This window comes from Artibeus jamaicensis, unplaced genomic scaffold (assembly GCF_021234435.1).
Source record: "Artibeus jamaicensis isolate MK-2021 breed Jamaican fruit bat unplaced genomic scaffold, CSHL_Jam_final scaffold_474, whole genome shotgun sequence".
Lineage (NCBI taxonomy): Eukaryota > Metazoa > Chordata > Mammalia > Chiroptera > Phyllostomidae > Artibeus > Artibeus jamaicensis.
In genome coordinates, this window is record NW_026522046.1 from 6,920,074 (window position 1) to 6,938,993 (window position 18,920).

An 18,920-nucleotide genomic window follows, 5' to 3' on the forward strand; every position below is an offset into this window, starting at 1 on the left:
CCATCTTGTGATGCTGCTGTTTTCTATATACGGTCTTCAATTTCAAGAAGAGAGAGAAAATGTATGACTTGAGGCACAGTTGCTCATAATGGCCTTAGCCTGGATGTGAGGCATCAGTTCTACTCACAGTCTATTGGCAAGAATGAGCCATATGCCTTCCCTGTGCCCCCACCCCCTGCAGGTGGACTGGGAAATGTAGTTTAACTTTGTTACAGGAGGAAACTGCCTTTTTCCTCCTGCTACAGGTAACTCCTGCTACAGGAGGAAAAGACAGGGTTGGTAATCACAGTCAGTCTTTGCCACATTCACTGCATGCTATTCTACAACTTGCCCTTCCTCTTTCTTTAATGTGTTGTCTTTTAAAAAAAAGATACAAACAAAACACGACAGCATGCTTGTTATACACAATTAAATCAACAGAAACTTGTACTTCAAGTCACAATGCATTTTCCACTTCACTGCATGTTGGTATAATGGATCTACCATGTGCATTAAGTGATATCATACATGTGAGGCACAGCACAGTCACAAGCACATGGGGAGACCCTAACAGTGTTAAACCATCTTTAGCATCACTGTCATTACTGTTGTTCTTTTTACCAGCTACAGGGCAGTCTACTGAATAAATGAATTGTAATATTTTTTTCAGCTTTTGTTTTCCTACTAAAACAATACTATGACAGGCATTCTTATGCACCTATGTTTATGAACTTGTGCTGCTATTTGGAGAGATTCCTGGAAGTGGTCATAAGATGTGTGAATTTGGAATTCTTCTAGATATAGCTAAATTGTCTTCCAGAAAGTTTGTAGCAATTTTACAGTTCAATCAATGATGAATAACAGTGGCCATTTTCTATCCCATGGCTAATGTTTTTTGTTATTTTTTTATTATCAGTTAATTACATTTTTAATAATCTAGAGTGCTTAAATTTATACTTTGGATCATGAATAAGGTCAAGCATATTTTCATATATTTATTAGCTAACTGTATTTATTTTAAAATTTGTTCACACCCTTTGTTTTTCTATTGGCTGTTTGTCTTTTTCTTATTCAGTTTCTGGAGCTCTTATCATATACCTTTTGCTACATATATTGCAAATACTTTGTCCCAGGCTGTGCTTGTCTTTTGATTTATATTTTATATAGTAACTTTCTTATATGACTCTGAGACTCAAATCTTGCTTAGAAAGCCCTTTCCCACCCCAAGATCATGAATATCTTTTCCTATATACATTCAGTTACTTTCACAGCATTCACACTTGAGGTTTATTTTAGGGGTAATGTAAAATAGGGATCTGTTTTATTGTTTCCTAAATGAACAGACGAATGCTCTAACACCACTTACTTATCTCTGTGTCTTTTAGCATTGTCCCGTGCTCTCATTTTTATCCATCTGTTTCAGTAGGTCTCATGCAACACTGCGCTGTTTTCGTTACAACTTTATGGTGCATTTTGGGATTTGCTAGGGAAAGCCCCCTACTTCATTCTTCTTTTTCAAAAATTCCTTAGAAATTTTTCCAAATTTACCCTTTCAGATGAAATTTAGAATGATCTTGTCAAGTTCCCTGAGAAGTCCTGAAGGCACCAAGTAAATGGGTTTATCTGGGGAAGGTTGGCATCTTTGCAGTAACATGTCTTCTTACCCATGCACATGATCGTCCCACCTAGCTAATCATGTCGTCTTTTATGTCCTGGAGCAAAATTCACAGTTTTTTTTCTTTTTAATATAATTTGCATACAGTTCTTTGAAACCTTACAGTAATGTAATAATGTTTGACACTACCTAAATGGGACCAATGTCACTGGGTTTTACATAAATAGAGACCCCTAAGAGGCACACAACCCAAAGGAAAATGACTAAACTAAATGAACAGAAAAGTCACAGAAGATGAAAAAGCTCAGCCTCCCTAATAACCAGGGAAAACCAAACTGTGACATTATTTTTAGCCATTAAAAGCTATAAAGCAACAACAACGACAATCCCCCCAGAGAATCCAAAACCCTTCCTCACATCCACTGTGGGCAGGGTATGGGGAAGGGTCAACCAGGACAGCTTGAGAGGGCTCTTTGGAAGCACTTAGCAAAATTCAAGGTATGTACACCCTTGACCTAGGAAACCCGCTTCTGGGCTCCATCCTAAAGGAGCACCTACCCATGATGGCCTACCACTTCCCTGAACTCTCATGTCACAGAGGTGACACATGACACAGTAGGGAGGATTATTCACCCCAGGCTTACGCTGTCTCTCCCTGCTCCCCTGTGTTGGCTCTGTCTCCCAGAGAGACCACATAGCCCTTCAGGATTTCTTTTTTCTTAGGGAAACTGGCCTGGGGGTTTAGCATTTATTTATTTATTTTAAAAAATATTTTATTGTTTATGCTATTATACTTGTCCCAATTTTCCCCCTTTGCTTCCCTCTGCCCAGCCTGTCCCCCACTTCCATAGTCAGTCCCCACACCATTGAATAGCTAGGTACTATGGAAACAGAGAGAAATAGAGACAGTTTCTAACTTACAACCAGGCTAGATTCCAATTGTTTACAAATCAATGGCTTAGAAAATAAAATGTAGTTTCCCCTCCCACCAAAAGAAGCAACGCTCTGTGTCATGATTGGGCCCATAGGCTATTTATTCCCCTGATAGCAACAGAATATCGTATTATTTCTTTTCTGTTTTTTATGAATTAAAAATATTTTTATTGATTATGCTATTATAGTTGTCCTGTTATTTTTCTCCCCTTAATTCCCCTCCTCCCTGCACTCCCTCTCCCTCAGCATTCCCCACCTTAGTTCATATCCATGGTCATACATATAAATTTTTTGTCTTCTCCACTTCCTATGCTATTCTTAACCTCCCCGTATCTATTTCATGCCTTCCATTTATGCTTCTTATCCCCTGTACCTTTTCCCTCATTCTCCCCATCTCCCTCTCCCCATTGATAACCTTCCATGTGATTTCCATTTCTGTGATTCTGTCCTGCTTTTTGCTTAGTTTTTTATTTATTTTTAATTTTTCTTCAGGTCGGTTGTTGATAGTTGTGAGTTTGTTGTCATTGTAGAATGACAGCGTCTCTTATTTCATATAATAAGGGCTTGGTGATGATGAACTCCTTTACCTTGACCTTATCTGGAAAGTGCTTTATCTGCCCTTTCATTCTAAATTGATAGCTTTGCTGGATAGAGTAATCTTGGATGGAGGTCCTTGCCTTTCATGACTTTGAATACTTCTTTCCAGCTCCTTCTTGTCTGCAAGGTTTCCTTTGAGAAATCGGCTGATAGCCTTATGCGGACTCCTTTGCAAGTAACTCTCTCCTTTTCTCTTGCTGCTTTTAAGATTCTCTCCTTATCTTTAATCTTGTCTAATGTAATTATGATGTGCCCTGATGTGTGCTTCCTTAGGTCCAACTTCTGAGCTTTCTTGGGACTCTCTGAGCTTCCTGGACTTCCCGAAAGTCTATTTCCTTTGTCAGGTTGAGGAAGTTACCCTTCATTATTTTTTCAAATAAGTTTTCAATTTATTGCTCTTCCTTTTCTCCTTCTGGCACCCCTATGATTCAGATGTTGGGACATTTAAAGTTGTCCTGGAGGTTCCTAAGCCTTTTCTTATTTTTAAAAATTCTTGCTTCTTCATTCTGTTCTGGTTGAATGTTTATTTCTTCCTTCTGCTCCAAGATTTGAGTCCGGGTTTCCTTCCCTTTACTGTCAGTTCCCTGTATATATATTTTTTATTTCACTTTGCACAGCCTTCACTTCTTCCTCTATTTTGTGACCATACTCAACCAATTCTGTGAGCATCCTGATTACCAGTGCTTTGAACTCTGCATTTGATAAGTTGGCTATTTCTTCATCAATTAGTTCTATTTTTGGATCTTTGATCTGTTCTTTCATTTGGGCCATATTTTTTTTGTCTTGGCGCATGTGTTATAAGGGGCAGAGCCTTAGGTATTTGCCAGGGTGGGGCAACCCATGTTGCTGTGTTGCAGTGTTGTCTGTGGGGGAGGGATCCGAGAGGGAACAATGCTGCTTGCTCAGCTCTCAGCCAGCTTTCAGTCACTTCCCCTGCTACCCACAGGCAAATTGGGTCCTTCTGATGCCAATTCCTGGGTGGGTCGGTTTGTGTACATTCTATGACCCCATTGGTCCAATGGACTCTCCTGAGAGGCTAGGAGTTTTTCCCACCACTGCAATACCCACAGATTTTTACAGCCAGTGGTTTGGGGACTTTATTTCCCCAACCAGTCACTTGGTTGGTCAGTCGCTGTCTTGCTGAGTCTCTTGTCCATTCTGGCTGCTGGTCTCCATCCCTCCTACCAGTCTGAATGAATGTTTCTTCCTTAACTCCTTGGTTGTTGGATTTCCATACAATTTGGTTTTATGAGAGTTCTGGTTATTTTTTGTTTTTCAATTTGTTGTTGTTCTTCTTTTGGTTGTGTGAGGAGGTAAAGTATATCTACCTACACCTGCATTTTGGCTGGAAGTCAGATTTAGCATTTATGGACCTGTAGGAAATTATAGGAGAAGCTGTATTTCTGACACATCTGGTGGTTTCTTAAATGGTCCATATCTCTTCTAGGTGGCAAAGAAACACAGCATGATGTTTGGAAGTATAATTCTTCAATCAACAAATGGATTCAGATTGAGTATTTGAACATAGGCCGCTGGAGGCATAAGATGGTGGTGTTGGGTGGCAAGGTCTACGTGATCGGAGGTTTCGATGGCTTGCAGAGGATCAACAACGTGGAGACCTACGACCCCTTCCACAACTGCTGGTCAGAGGTATAGGAGATTACTTGTAGGGTAACTCTGTTGGTATTATTACTTCAAAGCTTAAAGAAAGGGTACACGTCAATGTAGGTGTGTGGCTTTCTGATCACTTGGCACCCAGTGAGGACATTTTTGGTGGCTCTGAGCTTCCCTCATCATGGGAGCCATTGCTGATCAGGTCACAGAAATGACTCCCTTCCCACTCCTGCCAGAACCCCAGATGCGGAGGGGAGGCTTGGTCCTAACCTGGGTGCATGTCTTGGCCCACAGCTTCTGGGTCCTCAGATGCCATCTGCCCTTGTCTTCTCCACACAGGACTCACAAGGGTCCCTTTAATACACTGTTTCTTCAATGCAGAGCCATTTGGTAGTGGTTAGAAAACAGCCTCTGTTTATTCATTAATTAATGAATAAACATTTACATAGCTGCGTGCAAGAGTTTAACAATGCAAACTCATGTATATATCACACTCAGGGAAAGGTAAGGCATTGCTAATCAATGGCATAGAAATGGGTGAGCTCTGGAGACCTGCTGTACAACACTTTGCCTAGAGATAACAATACTGTATTGTACACTCAAAAATTTATTAAGAGGGTAGACTTTGTACAAAGTGTTCTTACCATGAGAATTATTTTTAAAAAGGTAAAGTGCTCTCACTTTCTGGCATTTCCAGGTTACTCCCATATGCATACTTTCTTCCATCTTATGAACTCATATGTCAGAGCATGTTCCATTTTGAAGAGTGGTCACTGTAGAGTGGTCATTGCAGGCACAGCAAGGATAGCCAGGTCCTCATGGCATCCAGCCAAGACCTGTCAACCTGAAAAGTGCCAAATGGGGAGCCCTTAACATTTCAATGGGGTGCACCTAAGATCTTCTTGGTTCGGCAAGTCCTGTTACTTGGCACTTGTGTGTTGCTCCACGGCCCAAGAGGGTTATGTCCATGGGCAAGAAGCTCTTAGAGGTCTCCTTTAGTGCCCTGGGGTTAGCAGGGTGTAAGCACAAGCCTGGCTTAATCCCCAAATCTGCATGTTGCCCCAAAGTGGGACAATCTGCTTACCTGTGACTACCTGAAACCCTTCTACTAGTTTTCCTTCCTGGATATTATAAGCACCAAGAATAACGTCTGGCACACAGCACATAATTTTTGAGTGAATAAACACATGGATGAATGTGAGCATGCACATCGGAGAGGGCATTTTTCTCCACCCTGGCTGGTTTCATCTGTACAAACACTTGCCAATTCCCCTTCTCACCTGAGAACTGAACTCTGGGAGAAACAGGCTGGAAACATCCAACACCTGCCCACAGTCAGGAGGGAGGGTGGGAGACGGGTGCTTTGATCCTCTCTGTGTCTAAAGGGGAGTCAAGGCCTGCAGGCCTCGCGTCATCAGACAAAGGATGTCCAGGCTTGTGTCCCTTGGCTCCTGGCCTGTGTCCTGTGAGCCATGGCAGCAATCTGGGCAATGTGACTGACAGCTTCTTCTGGGGCCCTGTGTCTCTGCAGGCTGCACCCCTCCTGGTTCACGTCAGTTCCTTCGCAGCCACCAGCCATAAGAAAAAGCTCTATGTGATTGGGGGAGGGCCCAATGGGAAACTGGCCACGGACAAGACTCAGTGTTATGACCCTTCAACCAATAAGTGGAGTTTAAAGGCGTCCATGCCAGTGGAGGCTAAATGCATCAATGCAGTGAGTTTCCGGGACCGCATCTATGTCGTTGGTAAGTGACCAAATGGCTTCTTATTTATCCGAGGTCTCCCACCCATGCAGCCCTACGGGTAGATCACACAAAGCCCCCCGGAGGACTCACAAGTTCCTGGTTGAAAAGGAAGCAAAGGTGGGATGGGTCCAGGCTTTGGTGGGATTTCCCTTGAGTCCAGGAGCCAGAAGACGGCCCCCATTTGGGAGACATACAGAGCAGATCATCCCCGGGGCCCAGGGGAGGCACTGGACGTTGCTGCAGGAACATGTGCAGACACTGAAATGTGGCCAGTATGATGAGTGCCCCCCAAATAATAGCTACCATGATTTCTTATTTTGTGTTCATGGGAATTGTACTCTCCCTGCTTGCTTTGGGGGCTCTGAAAAGTTGTAGTTTGCCAGAAGGAAAGCCTGGTCAGCCAGACCATAGCTGGCACGGGATTGTTAGGGGTGATGGATCTCAATCCTGACGACTCATCAGAATCATCTTGGGAGCTTATTGCAAAAGTATGGGTGGCCGGGCCTCACTCCAGACCGATGAAATTAGGACAGGAAAGGGGACGCTGGCCAACAGTGCCAGTGTTTTTAATGTGCAGGTGACTTGGATGCGCAGCAAGAATTGGGAATTACTGACAAAGGAGATGCCAAAAATAAATAACTTCAGCAAATAAGAGCTAATGAGAAAAATAAAATACGAGAACAGATTAAGAAAAAAACCCTCTCTCCCTCGCTTCAGGTTTCCTCTGTGTTTATGGGCAGGCTCATGACTCTGCTTGAAGGTCTGATCTCAGACAAGTAACTTGGGCTGATGTCCCAGGTCATGCTCAGTTCAAAGAGGGGCCAATGCCTCTGGCTACTGTCACGTATTGGTGGCTTCTATGTTCCAGGCCTTCTGCCAGTTACTCCACGCTCATGGTCCCTCTGACGTCTTATAATCATGTGCTCATAGTTACATATCAAAAAGTGGCAGAGCTGGAGTTATGAGTGGAGTCCGGACCAGGTGGCGTTTCCTCCGGGGAGTAGTCTGGGGCGCATTGGGCAGCCAGGTGAAGCCAGGTGTCCCTTGGAGCCTGATTAGCACCTGTTTGCAGAATTTAAAGTGTCCCTAGCACTTACTGCCCCTAGTGATTGACTCAGGGTTTTTTGAAAGCTACAAATCTACTTTCTCTTGGCAAGGTGGTAGATTTGACTTAATTGGAAGCAGGGGTTTAGTGGTTAAAGGAAAAGAAATCCAGAAAAATAGCAAGGTTCCCACCATTTTTCCCTTCATCTTCAGGTGGGGCCATGAGAGCGCTGTACGCCTACAGCCCCCTGGAGGACAGCTGGTGCCTGGTGACCCAGCTCAGCCACGAGAGGGCCAGCTGCGGCATCGCGCCCTGCAACAACCGGCTCTACATCACCGGGGGGAGGGACGAGAAGAACGAGGTCATCGCCACGGTGCTGTGCTGGGACCCGGAGGCCCAGAAACTGACGGAGGAGTGCGTCCTGCCCCGGGGGGTGTCGCACCACGGTAGCGTCACCATCCGGAAATCTTACACCCACATCCGGAGGATCGTGCCGGGAGCAGTGTCGGTGTGACTGTGGGAGCCGGCAGTGCGGCCCGGGGACCCTCCGCACCCCTCACCCCTGTCCTGCCCGCTGCGAACAGCAGGCGGGGCTTGGGCTTTAGGCCAAACAGCAGAGAATCCCTTTGGCACCTCATGGGGGGCCCCTCGGAAGTCACAGCTTTGGGACACTTGAGAGCAGCCAGGAATGTTTGCGTGATCTACCTCAGGAGAGTAGTAACATTCGAGACACACCTGTCCCATGCTGGGTTCTGTGCCGAGTACTTCTGTGCATCAGTCCACTTACCCCGCATAACGACCAGCGGCTGGATGTTGTCATTCCTGTCTCACAGGGGAGGAAACCGAGTTTCAGAAAGGCCAAGTGATTCGCCCCAGGTCACTCAGATCGCAAGTAGCAAAGCCAGGAGTCCATACCCAGGTATTTCAACTTCCAAGCTGGTGCCCTTTCTGACAAACTGTCTCTCTCAGAGCACAAAACAAGAAAGAAAAGCACCCCCCCTCCCAAAACTGGCTCTTTGTTTGGTGTTTTGTTTTGACACATTTGCTAAGGGATTCACTAAACAAGGCAGGGAAATAAAAGTGTTTCTCTCTCTTCTCCCTCCCCCCTTTGTATTTAAACCATCTGGAATCCTTGGTGTGGGAGCCTCGGGTTCCTTGTCAAGAGTATCTCATAGTTCGTTTCAGGTCGGGGAAGGCCTGTTTGCTTTGAAAGAAATTAAAAAAAACAATCCCCAAAACAAAGAATGAAAAAACCTGTGTTCAGTTCTCCACCAAAAGCCTCTAGTTTTCGATGATCACAGGAAGCCCATCTGGGACTGGGACCGGGACTGTCATTGCCAGGCAGATGCGCCTTCTGCACAGTCCAGTGTCCTGGCCTCTTTATGTCTAACTGTTGTGTTGCTGTGGAGAAAAGGGCTCCCAGAGACTCGGGCACTGTCTTCAGAAGATGTAACACCCCCACGGGCTGCGGGCCACTGCAGGACTGACCAGCTCTTCTCAATGGCGCACATCCCACTGCTAAGGCAGTGATTTGGGTCCATGTCCCTGAGACCCCCCCCCTTCCCGGAACCTTAGTTTTCAGGGTCATTTTAAGCCTTTCTATTCGAATTTTGGATCAGTTTTGCACAATTTTGCCTCAAACAACAGAGTCTGCCCTTCATTCTAAGCGCTAGGGCTTTCAAATGAGCTCACTGGAAATTCATTCTAATCCCCAGGTTGGGGGGCAGATTAAGAGATCCTGTTTCAGATGCTGTATTTAACAGCAACAACGATGGCAACAACATAGTAACTGTATTACCCAATGTGCTTTATTTTCATCATATGATTTAAAATCTCTTTATAGAGTTTCATTTTGTGTCAGATGTGGCATATCGTGCCTGTGCTTCTCGGCAGTTTGGAAGTTGATAGGGGACTTAATTTTCATAGAAAAGTTATGGTTAGAAGAAGCTACAATTCAAAGCAGATAAAAAAGACTTGAAAAATTACAAGTGAGATTTATTCTTGTTCAGGTTGAGGACAAATGTAAGTGCATGTTGGTGTGTGAAAAGTTCCGCACTTACACTCATGTGTGACCGTGCAGCTCCCCACTGTGGAAGTGAGACGGGGAAAGGTGAACACACCTGTGGACGTTTAGAACAACACCCATATCACTTGCTCATCAGTGCTAATAACCTTGAGAAAGCTTTCACTTTAGTTTAATCGAACAAACATTTAAGCTGTTCTTTCTGTTTGTCACGCCTTGGGGACACCAATGAATGAGACGAATCCCCACCACAGAGACACTCAATAAACAGGTAAATAGGCCACATGTCAATATCATAATTTTCCTTTTCATCAAGTCAGCAAAAACTTAGATGTATGTAAAGTTATGAGGCTGCGTCCAGGTCCTTATTGTCCTTCCAATTGGTCTCTCTGGAGAGCTGTGTGCTTGGCTTAATGATGTGGCCACTGCTTACATGTCTTTCTCTGAGATCATTTTCCAAGACTATCTGTGAGCTACAGGAGAAATCAGTCATAGTCCAAAAATGGTTTCGGGGAAGAACTTCCAAAGTGGATATCCAATGACACCATCACAGCCACACATGAAGAGCCCCCCGCCCCCGGAAAGGAGAACACTCCTTTTCTAGTTGGACACCCTTCAGAAAGAGAAGGCAGCAAATTTGGAGAGTCAGTGGGCCAGCCCGATGCTAGGAAAGTGAAAATTTAGAATCTCTGTGTTATAAACCTGGTTCTAAATGCGGGCCCCGAGTTTTGGGACAAGTTCAGAACACCTAAATGAAGATAATGAATTCTATATAATGTTTATATCATCAGACATGCAGGTGACTTGGGGTAAAAATCTCACGTCCCTGGCTCTCAAGAGACAGGGATTCTTGGTAATGGCATGGGTTAGTGGGCAGGCATACCTAGTAAGATGATCCAGAGTTCTGTGCTTGAAGCTGCCAGTCTGTAGCTTTTAGGGGGGAAAAGTTCAAATCATTCTGGGGACACTTGATAGGTATAAACTTCTAGGCACTAGCCAGGGATATAGCACATCCAGTGTGTGCCAACTGGGTGAGTTTTCTTAACTCACCAGCAGGGGCACAAGGCACATTGGTTCCGGGAGAGTCAGAACCAAAGGGCCCTGGGACTTGAGCCAGGCATTTGGGACATCCTGTCACAGCAGACTGGATCTTGAGACAGGTCCTGTGTGGGGACAGACCACCCTGGGATGGGAGGAAGAGGATGAGGTAGAAGGAGGAGGAGGTCATGTCTAAGAATTGACACATCTAGAAAATGATATCAGGATCCCTGGAGTTTGTGAGCACAATTCCATGCTCAATAAGTGTAAGGGGCAAATAAGGAAAAGGGTTCCATCCAAGGGGGTTCCAGGAAGGAACCCACTTCTTAGAAACAAGGCACAAGTTAGAGCAGCACTAGCAGTCACACCCATGTACTCTAGGGCCTCTGAGCTGCTTGGCTGGGTCCCCACCTTAACTGGATCTAGAGAGAAGGGGCTCCAGAGGCTTGGGGTGGAGCCTGTAGTGAAGGTTAAGGGACCACAGTTGACAAGGCTGGTTTACATGGGCGTGGAGCTAAGCTCACCTGAACATCAGCAGGTAAATGTTCTCTTAGCTTTCATCAGGTTCTGATGTCAATGATGTCATCTCTCTCTCTCTCTCTCTCTCTCTCTCTCTCTCACACACACACACACACACACACACACACACATGCACAGACATGCACACACATTGATCTTGAACCCAAAGCAAACTATGCTCTCAGGGAAATGCAAATACCCTTTGCTTATAGATCTGAATAGTATAGCTTTGCTATTTATAAAAGTCCTCGAGGTACTGTTGTTATTTACTTGTCCTACTTGATTTTGAAAAATAAAAAGTACTCAATAAAATTTTCAAAGTGGGTAAACACCCCAGGAATTTCTTGTATAAAGTTCTAGCTTAGGTGGCAAAATATTTTTGTCTCTGAATAACTGATCTAGATGTTGTAGTAGATCCCATAATATGAAAAGTCAACCTTCATGGAAATCTATAAACATTTCAAATATGTCTAGCTGCAAAACCAGTTTTGATGGATTAGATCTTCATATTTTTAGGTAAAAATAGTCAACACTTAGTTAACTGAATCCTTTAAGTATTTTGGTTACATGAGTTTGTATTTTTTAAATGATCAAACTAAGGATATTTTTTTGGTAAATATGCAAATAAAGTTTTTATTTATTCAATAAAATGTGTGTGCAGTGCATAAGAATATATTGTATACAGTTATTAGATGAAGTTTTTCATGTCTTGGTTGCTATGAGTACATGGTATCTAAATAGAAAGAATTTAGGGGTAGAATTTTAAAACATTTCCGGGGGTTCAAGAGGGTATAAATAAATTCATAGGATAAGATTACTCAGATTTGGGTTTATGGATTGACAGCTTTTCTCCCCCTAGCCCGTCATCGCCTCTCTGGGCACACTTTTACCAACCCATTTGCAAACCGCGTGACTCTCATTCTGCCTGGTCTTACCTCTTGTTACCAGGGGCTCCCTTCCAGCTTCCTGGTTTCTGGTCTGACCTCTCTGCCCTGCTTTAACCAACCAATGTCACCATGCTGTCCTGAAGCCTTATCCAATCTGTGTTGCTCAGATCAGAGCACGTGGAACTGGGTGTAGGAGACAGGGAGCTGTGGTTCTCAGCCACTGGAAAACTTGTCACTGACTTAGTTTATTTTGGAAAAGTAAGGAAAAGGTAGTAAGTAGTAAGGAAAATGTCCCATGCAACCGAAAAGGAAAACCTGAGGCTTTAAGAAAATGTAGGGTCACCTGAATAGCTTTAGACCATTCCACCTGGGCCTCCTTAGAAATAGAGCAGTTTCTGGGTGGGAAACCTGGGGAAGCAGTGGCATCTCATGGGTGGGAAGTGCGCTGGAGTTCGCCGGGAAGGTTGTGGGCCACTCATCACACAGCCAGTGAGCCAGCTGCGGTGAGTCAAAGTGTGGTTTTGACCCAGTCTCACTGCCCAGCCCTCCAGCTTTCCCGCTGGATCTAAGTGGTGATCTGATGCCTGGGCAGCGGGGCTGGGGCCTGGTGTCTGCTTAGCTTAGTTTAGCTTAGCTTAGCTTAGCTTAGCTTAGCTTAGCTTAGCTTAGCTTAGTGTGTGTGTGTGTGTGTGTGTGTGTGTGTGTGTGTGTGTATGTGTTTGGCTCCTCTCTTGTTCCTGGTACTCTCTGTGTGGCATCCCCGAGACCAACCTAGTTTCTAGAGATGCGATCTTTTTTATGGGATCTCAGTCCTCCCCTACCTGCCCTCCCACACCTCATTTTCTGTTCTTTTATGCCACCATGACTATAGACCTTAGTATTGAAGACTAATTCAAGTCAGGCCCACCCACCCCCAGCTGCCCAGCATCAGCCTGCCTGCGTACCAGTCCCTCCAGTTTGTTTCTAGTAACTAGAGATTTTCCTTTTCCTTTGGCGTGGTTGAATGTCTCCATGTTCCTGAGTCCTGCGTGCCCGGCTGCCTTCACACCCAATGCCCGCTCCACCTCTGACCATCGGCCTGGTCCCCTGACCTGCTGCCTCCCCGGGAGTCTCCAAACAGAAACCTCATTACCCTCCTTGTCTTCACCTCTAGCTATGCCAGCACCGTAGCATCTTGGTCCTCCTCATTTCTGAGATTTGGAGAAAAGAGCATAGAAGGATATAAGCCTTCCTGAATACAGATTCTTTAGGAAGGTTTGTGTATTAGGAAAACTGCCTGCTCCCTTAGCCACACTAACCCAGTTGCTCCCAGTTTGGCAGTAGAGGGAGAAACTCCCAGTGGCGGCAGATTTGGGAGCAGAGTCCCAACTCTTACCCCTATAAGGAAAGAGTCCTGTACACGACCTTCGCTGAATTCCCCGGAGGAAATTCTCTGTCCCTGAGAAGTGGTGCCTGTCCTTAGGAGGACTGAGTGTGCGCGTATGCTCATGTTGTCAAAGATAAGTGAAGCTGGGCGTTAAAGTGGTGAAACTAGACTATTCAATAACCACCACAGCAGGGGGAAGCCGAGCCCCATTCTGGGTTGTGCAGAGCTGACTGGGTTCTCAAAGGGAGAACGAAGGAGGAGGGAGGGGAGTGAGCAAGGACAAAAGTCAGGAAAGTGAAACAGATGACAGAGGTGGGTCAGCAAATGGGATTAGGCCAGCTGTGTTTGCTAGCTGTCAGTCATGAAGGTAGGGTTCTGTCCTCTCACGGAGATTGGGTGACAAAGGCCCTGTCCTTCCTGATGATTACATTTCAAAGGAATAGCTTTCAAGTTCTTGGGTAAGACTCTCCTGGGCTGCAGGAGAGTCAGATGAGGTCTGTCCTGAAAAAGTCCAGCCATTGTTAATGTAATGAGAGCAGTTTGTGCAACATTGATGTAACCTGGCAGCCAAGGAGAGTGGACTGGAATGCATGTGCATGAGCAGTGACGACTCCACTGTACTAGTCAGTGGGGGCAATAGATGCTGTTGAGTGAGCATGTGCACTGTGTGGCCATCACATTCAAAATGACTGAGAGAGTAGAGCAACAGATTTGCATCAAGTTTTGCATTAAGCTTGAACATTCCTCTGCATAAACTATTCAGATGATTCAGAAGGCTTTTGGGGACAATGCAATGAGGGCAGCACAAATAAAATTGTGGCACAAAGGCTTCAAAGATGATCAAGAACCTGTTGAAAGTGACCCATGTTCTGGAAGGCCAGCAACAAGCAGAACACCTGAGAATGTTGAACTTTGCTCCCTTACAGCCCAGAGTTGGCACCCTGCAAACTTTTCTGACTCTTCCCCAAATTAAAATCACCTTTCAAAAGGAAGAGATTTCAGACTGCTGATGAGGTTCAGGACAATATGATGGAGCAGCTGACAGCGATTGTAACAAAGGGTTTTGCAGAGTGTTCTGAACAGTAGAAGAGACACTGGGTCAGGTCCCCAAGGTGCCTACTTTGAAGGGGACTGAGGCATCATTGTCCTATGTACAATGTTTCTTGTATCTTCTTCAACAAATGTCTTTATTTGTCATAGTGTGTGTTTGGATACTTCCTGGACAGACCTCATACATACTTGGCTCAAAGGGAAAGAGGTAGGTTTTACAATTCTAAGACCTGCTTAGTAAATGCTCTAAGAGAGGGAGGGAGTCAGGGGCCTAGCATCAGGTCATGGCCAGAACAAATGGTGAGTTCTTTCGACAGCCTTGATCTTTTTCAGACAGAATCTCAAGGGGGCGGGCTGGGTGTTCCTAGGGATGTGGTCTTAGGCTGCCATGCTGGGGTTGGTCAAGTCCCTCAGTGCAGAGGTTTGGACGTTCTGCAGTCCTCAGTGCCCCGTGGGACAGATGCTGTCGAAGGAACAGGTGTGCCCACTCTCCCTGGGGATATTTTAAAGGAGACTGACAGTTCTGCAACCCAACAGAAGCACACTGTGAGATGAGGAGTGCTAACAACCCCCCACCCTGTTCTGGAATATTCCGATGATAAGTACAGAGAAAAATAATACTAAAACCTTTTTCCAATTTATATAGGCCAGCATGGTGCTCTCAAACATTTCAGATTATGTCCCACTGTTTTACAGTAAAACCATCATCAACATTATCTCTTCCATTGTATCTGTTTCTTAAAATGATGTCCATAACCCACTATATTAGTTTCATCACCCACCAATGGGTCACAAGCCACGGCCTACATCTGACGAACACGTTTAGAGGCCTGGGCCTGGGCCAAGACAGGGCAGGGGCCATGGGGACAGGAGACTGCTCAACCCCTGGTCTAACACCTACAGCAGAAACCCAAGGGTAAAATCAGATGGCACGACCAAATCTATGAGTCTGACCTTAGATTGAGTTGTTGTGAGTAGAATTCTATTCTTTCACAATAAAAATATAAAAATAGGAGCAGATGATCCTACTGAGTAATTTCCCAGAAACATGGGCCAGAGCCAGAAATAGTCAGAGCCTGGGACAGTGGTGAAAATAGTCTAGGTAGAAACGTTGAGGTTTCTAATTATCAGAGTGCTTCCTGGTAGAATGCTGCTTTCCCAGAAATAGTCACTGTACAAACCCTGAGGAAGAGACGATACGTCTGATTTTGTTCCATCTGAGACATAAATACACATTAATGAAGAAAGTAACAGCAAGTTTGTGAAACAATGCAACGAATACTTATTGAGCACCTACTGTGTGCTAGGCATAATTCTAGGTACCAGGCCTTCACAGCCACTGCCAAAACAAAGTCCCTGCTGTCATGAGCTAGCATTCCAGAGGAGAGAGACGGGAACAACCAGACAAATGCATTAGGTAACGTCAGTAGTGATCGGTGCTAGAAAAGCAGTAAGCGAGGCAGAGGGTATGCGTGCTACTTTAAACAGGGAGAGAGGAGAGGCCCTTTTTGATGAGACAGCTGATCTGTAATTGGAGAGAAGAGGAGGTGTGAGGCATGTGCATTGCCAATGCAAAGGCGTTGAGGCAGCGGCTCGACATATTCGAGGAACAGTAAAGAGGTCTTGGGGGCCGGAGTGAATTAGAGGTGTGGTAGGAGTCTCAAGGCCCCTGTAAGCCCTTTGAGTGCAACCAGAGGAAGGTGAGAGAGCATAAGACAAGTTCAGAAACGCTAAAGACTCATAAATGTTACACGCCCAGGTGTGGCTTACAAAGGCAAGCCTGCTCCAATGACTAGCCCTTGGGACCTGGCAGACCCAAGGTTTTCGTGAGGCCGACAGACATTGAGCTCTGTCTCCAAGTCCTTGGTCTTTCTGGTCCTGCCCTGTGTTCTCACATCACGGTGGGCCGGGGTTGGCTGGCCCAGCTGCCCGGTCCCGGGAGTCTGGCAGACTTTGGGAAAGCCTCTTACATGATCCGGTGATTATTCCATGTGTAAGTGGAGCTGGCGGCATTCAGCTACAGGGGCATTCAGTTGCTAGATCATCGGCCTGACGTTGGTGGGCTGGTGCAAGGGGGACGAAAGCCAGGACTTTGAACATCAGTGACTGCCAGGAAGCCTGATGATTCCTGAAAAAAATGTGAACTGAGATTGAGCACCTTAAAAACAAACTAATAACAATCCTTAGTGCGCCCTGGTTGCTGTGGCTCAGTGGACTGAGCATGTGAAAAAAAGAGTTGCTGGTTCGATTCCCAGTCACGGCACATGCCTGGGTTGTGGGCCAGGTCCCCAGTAGGGGGTGTGTGAAAGGCAATTGATTGATGTTTTTCTCCCTCCTTCTCCCTCTCTTCCTCTCTGTCTAAAATATATATAAATAAAATCTTTTTAAAAATTAAAAAAATCCTCAGTGATTAAGTACAAACCAACAAACCATTTAAAAATTTATGTACGTGGCATATAAAATATGTGGCAATTGAGATGCAAAACAGAAATTAGATGCTAAAAGTGTTATTTCCAGATGATTTTAGAGAAGACGCTTTCCTGGCAGGAGGGTTAGAACCCGCAGTAGGACCCAAGGCTGGAGAGGCGGTGGGTTGACCCGGCCGCAGCGTCCTCACTCCGCCTGCCCGACTCCGGCGGAGGGCGATCACAGAGCGGTGGTGAGGCTGAAACGACATCGCACAAGTGAAACGCCCAGCTCCCTGGCCGACAGGCTGTAGAAGCTGCATGCAGCTGACCGCTGAAAATGTCCTTAGCAGACAGACCGAAGCCCACGGGGCCGGGGCTATTTTCCTGCTGGTCTTTGTCCCTACAGCACCTGTTCCTAAGAGCCAGGCACACAGTGAACAAGAAGGCTGCTACTGTCACCGCCTGCCAAGAATAACATATGGGGGGGGGGTGGCCTGAAGAAGCCACCACCCCAGAAATGACCTCCACCATTATCAGTCATTTCTCGGACACTTCACACACAGCAGAGGTTGACCAAGGAAAACTGTAGATACCTTCCGTTTAGACCGTACAACGCCTTTAAAAATTGGCTACACTAGGGCCGTGTTCCCCCCCCCACACACACACACACAAATGCCTGGCACAAAATAAGAAATGTTCTCTTCAGAAAGGGACTGTCCTGTGCAGTTTGCAGGACCTGCTTGCCCACGGAGGCCTTGGAGCCTGCAGCCTCTGACACACATGATGCTGCTTGATGCCCACACCACCTCCGAGAGTTACAATGATGCCTAACGGGTGGAGAACTGGGGGCAGAGATGCCCAGTGGCTTCTCAGTGTCAGGACGGCACGCAGGTCCGCAGGTCCCCAAACTGATGGGGTTTCTGCCACGCCCACCGCTGCTTGCAAGGAAAGGGCTATACTGAATGCAGTGATGACATGGGACCCATTTTACTCTGTGATTCTATGATTCAAGGAGTTTAGATCATTCAAGTCACAATTCCAGAGTCACCTTGAAGATTCTAGAAATAAGCATTACTATGAGGTTTGTGTGAGGACAGAGAACTTTGCCAAAATAACAACAAGAGGCTGGAGGTGACCTCTAAGCTGACTTCCAACCCTAACAGGCTCTCCTTTGGGGTAGGGCTGTACTTTTAACAGTGTCCATGTGAGGGCAAAAGATGACACGTTTCTCAGTCACATCCTGGTGATGGGGCTGAGCCACGTACTCCCAGAGGGTTTATTTTCCTAAAAAGACAGGTCCGACCTGAACTGCCAGCCCTGTGGCTCCGTTCTGCCCTCCCCGACCCCGCTTGGCCTCCTCCCCAGAGTGAGCTTAGAGCAACCATGGCCTGCTCCTCACGAGCCCATTGAACCTGAGACACTACTGACTACAAGATGCATCTTCATTACAGGTGACTCTGACAAAGGAGAGGTGGTGTGAGTCCTGAGTGGTAGAATTTCCCCCTGCACAGATGGGTCACAGCAGCTTTTCTTTGCTTTGAAATTTCTCTTCTCTGTGTTCAGAGATTCTGCCATTTACCCTGCCCACCCCTTAGATTCCTTGACATAATATAGGCAACCCTTTATCAAGCACATCTTCTCATTAAGGAAGCAGAACACAGCATCATTTACTTAGGTGTCCTACAGAACTCGTTTGTTGCTTTTCTGAGGAAATATGGGGTTGTGGCTATTCCCCCCGTAATGAATATTTGCTTCATGGATATAACAAGTATGTCCCAATGTGCTGGTGCCTTGCTTTTCTGTACATAACTTTTTGTTTCAATGCCAAATCATAACATTATTATCATTTCTTAGGGCAGCCCCACTGAGGTATAAGGGGCATATAATAAATGACATATTTAAAGTGAACTATTTGATATTTTGACATAAGCATGTGTCTGTGAAACCATCATCATAGACAAGATAATAAAACCACTCATCCTCAAACTTCTCCTGCCCCCTGGGAATCCCTCCTTCCCACCCACCATCACCCTTCCACCCCCCTCCCCTTTGTCCAGGCAACCAATTATCTGCTTTCTGTCAGGACAGAGCAGTTTGCATT

The 18,920-nt window shown here is 45.7% G+C and overlaps 1 protein-coding gene across 1 annotated transcript in view; it reads left to right on the forward strand.

The window, feature by feature from the left end:
- The window catches only part of KLHL6 (kelch like family member 6), a 52,204-nt gene extending 43,580 nt beyond the window's left edge, over positions 1-8,624 (forward strand). Inside the window, exons 5-7 of the mRNA XM_037154864.2 lie at positions 4,572-4,774; positions 6,270-6,483; positions 7,741-8,624. Coding sequence (XP_037010759.1) covers positions 4,572-4,774; positions 6,270-6,483; positions 7,741-8,042 — 719 coding nt within the window. The 3' untranslated portion in view covers positions 8,043-8,624. The remainder of the gene's footprint in view (positions 1-4,571; positions 4,775-6,269; positions 6,484-7,740) is intronic.
- The last annotated feature ends 10,296 nt before the right edge of the window (positions 8,625-18,920 follow it).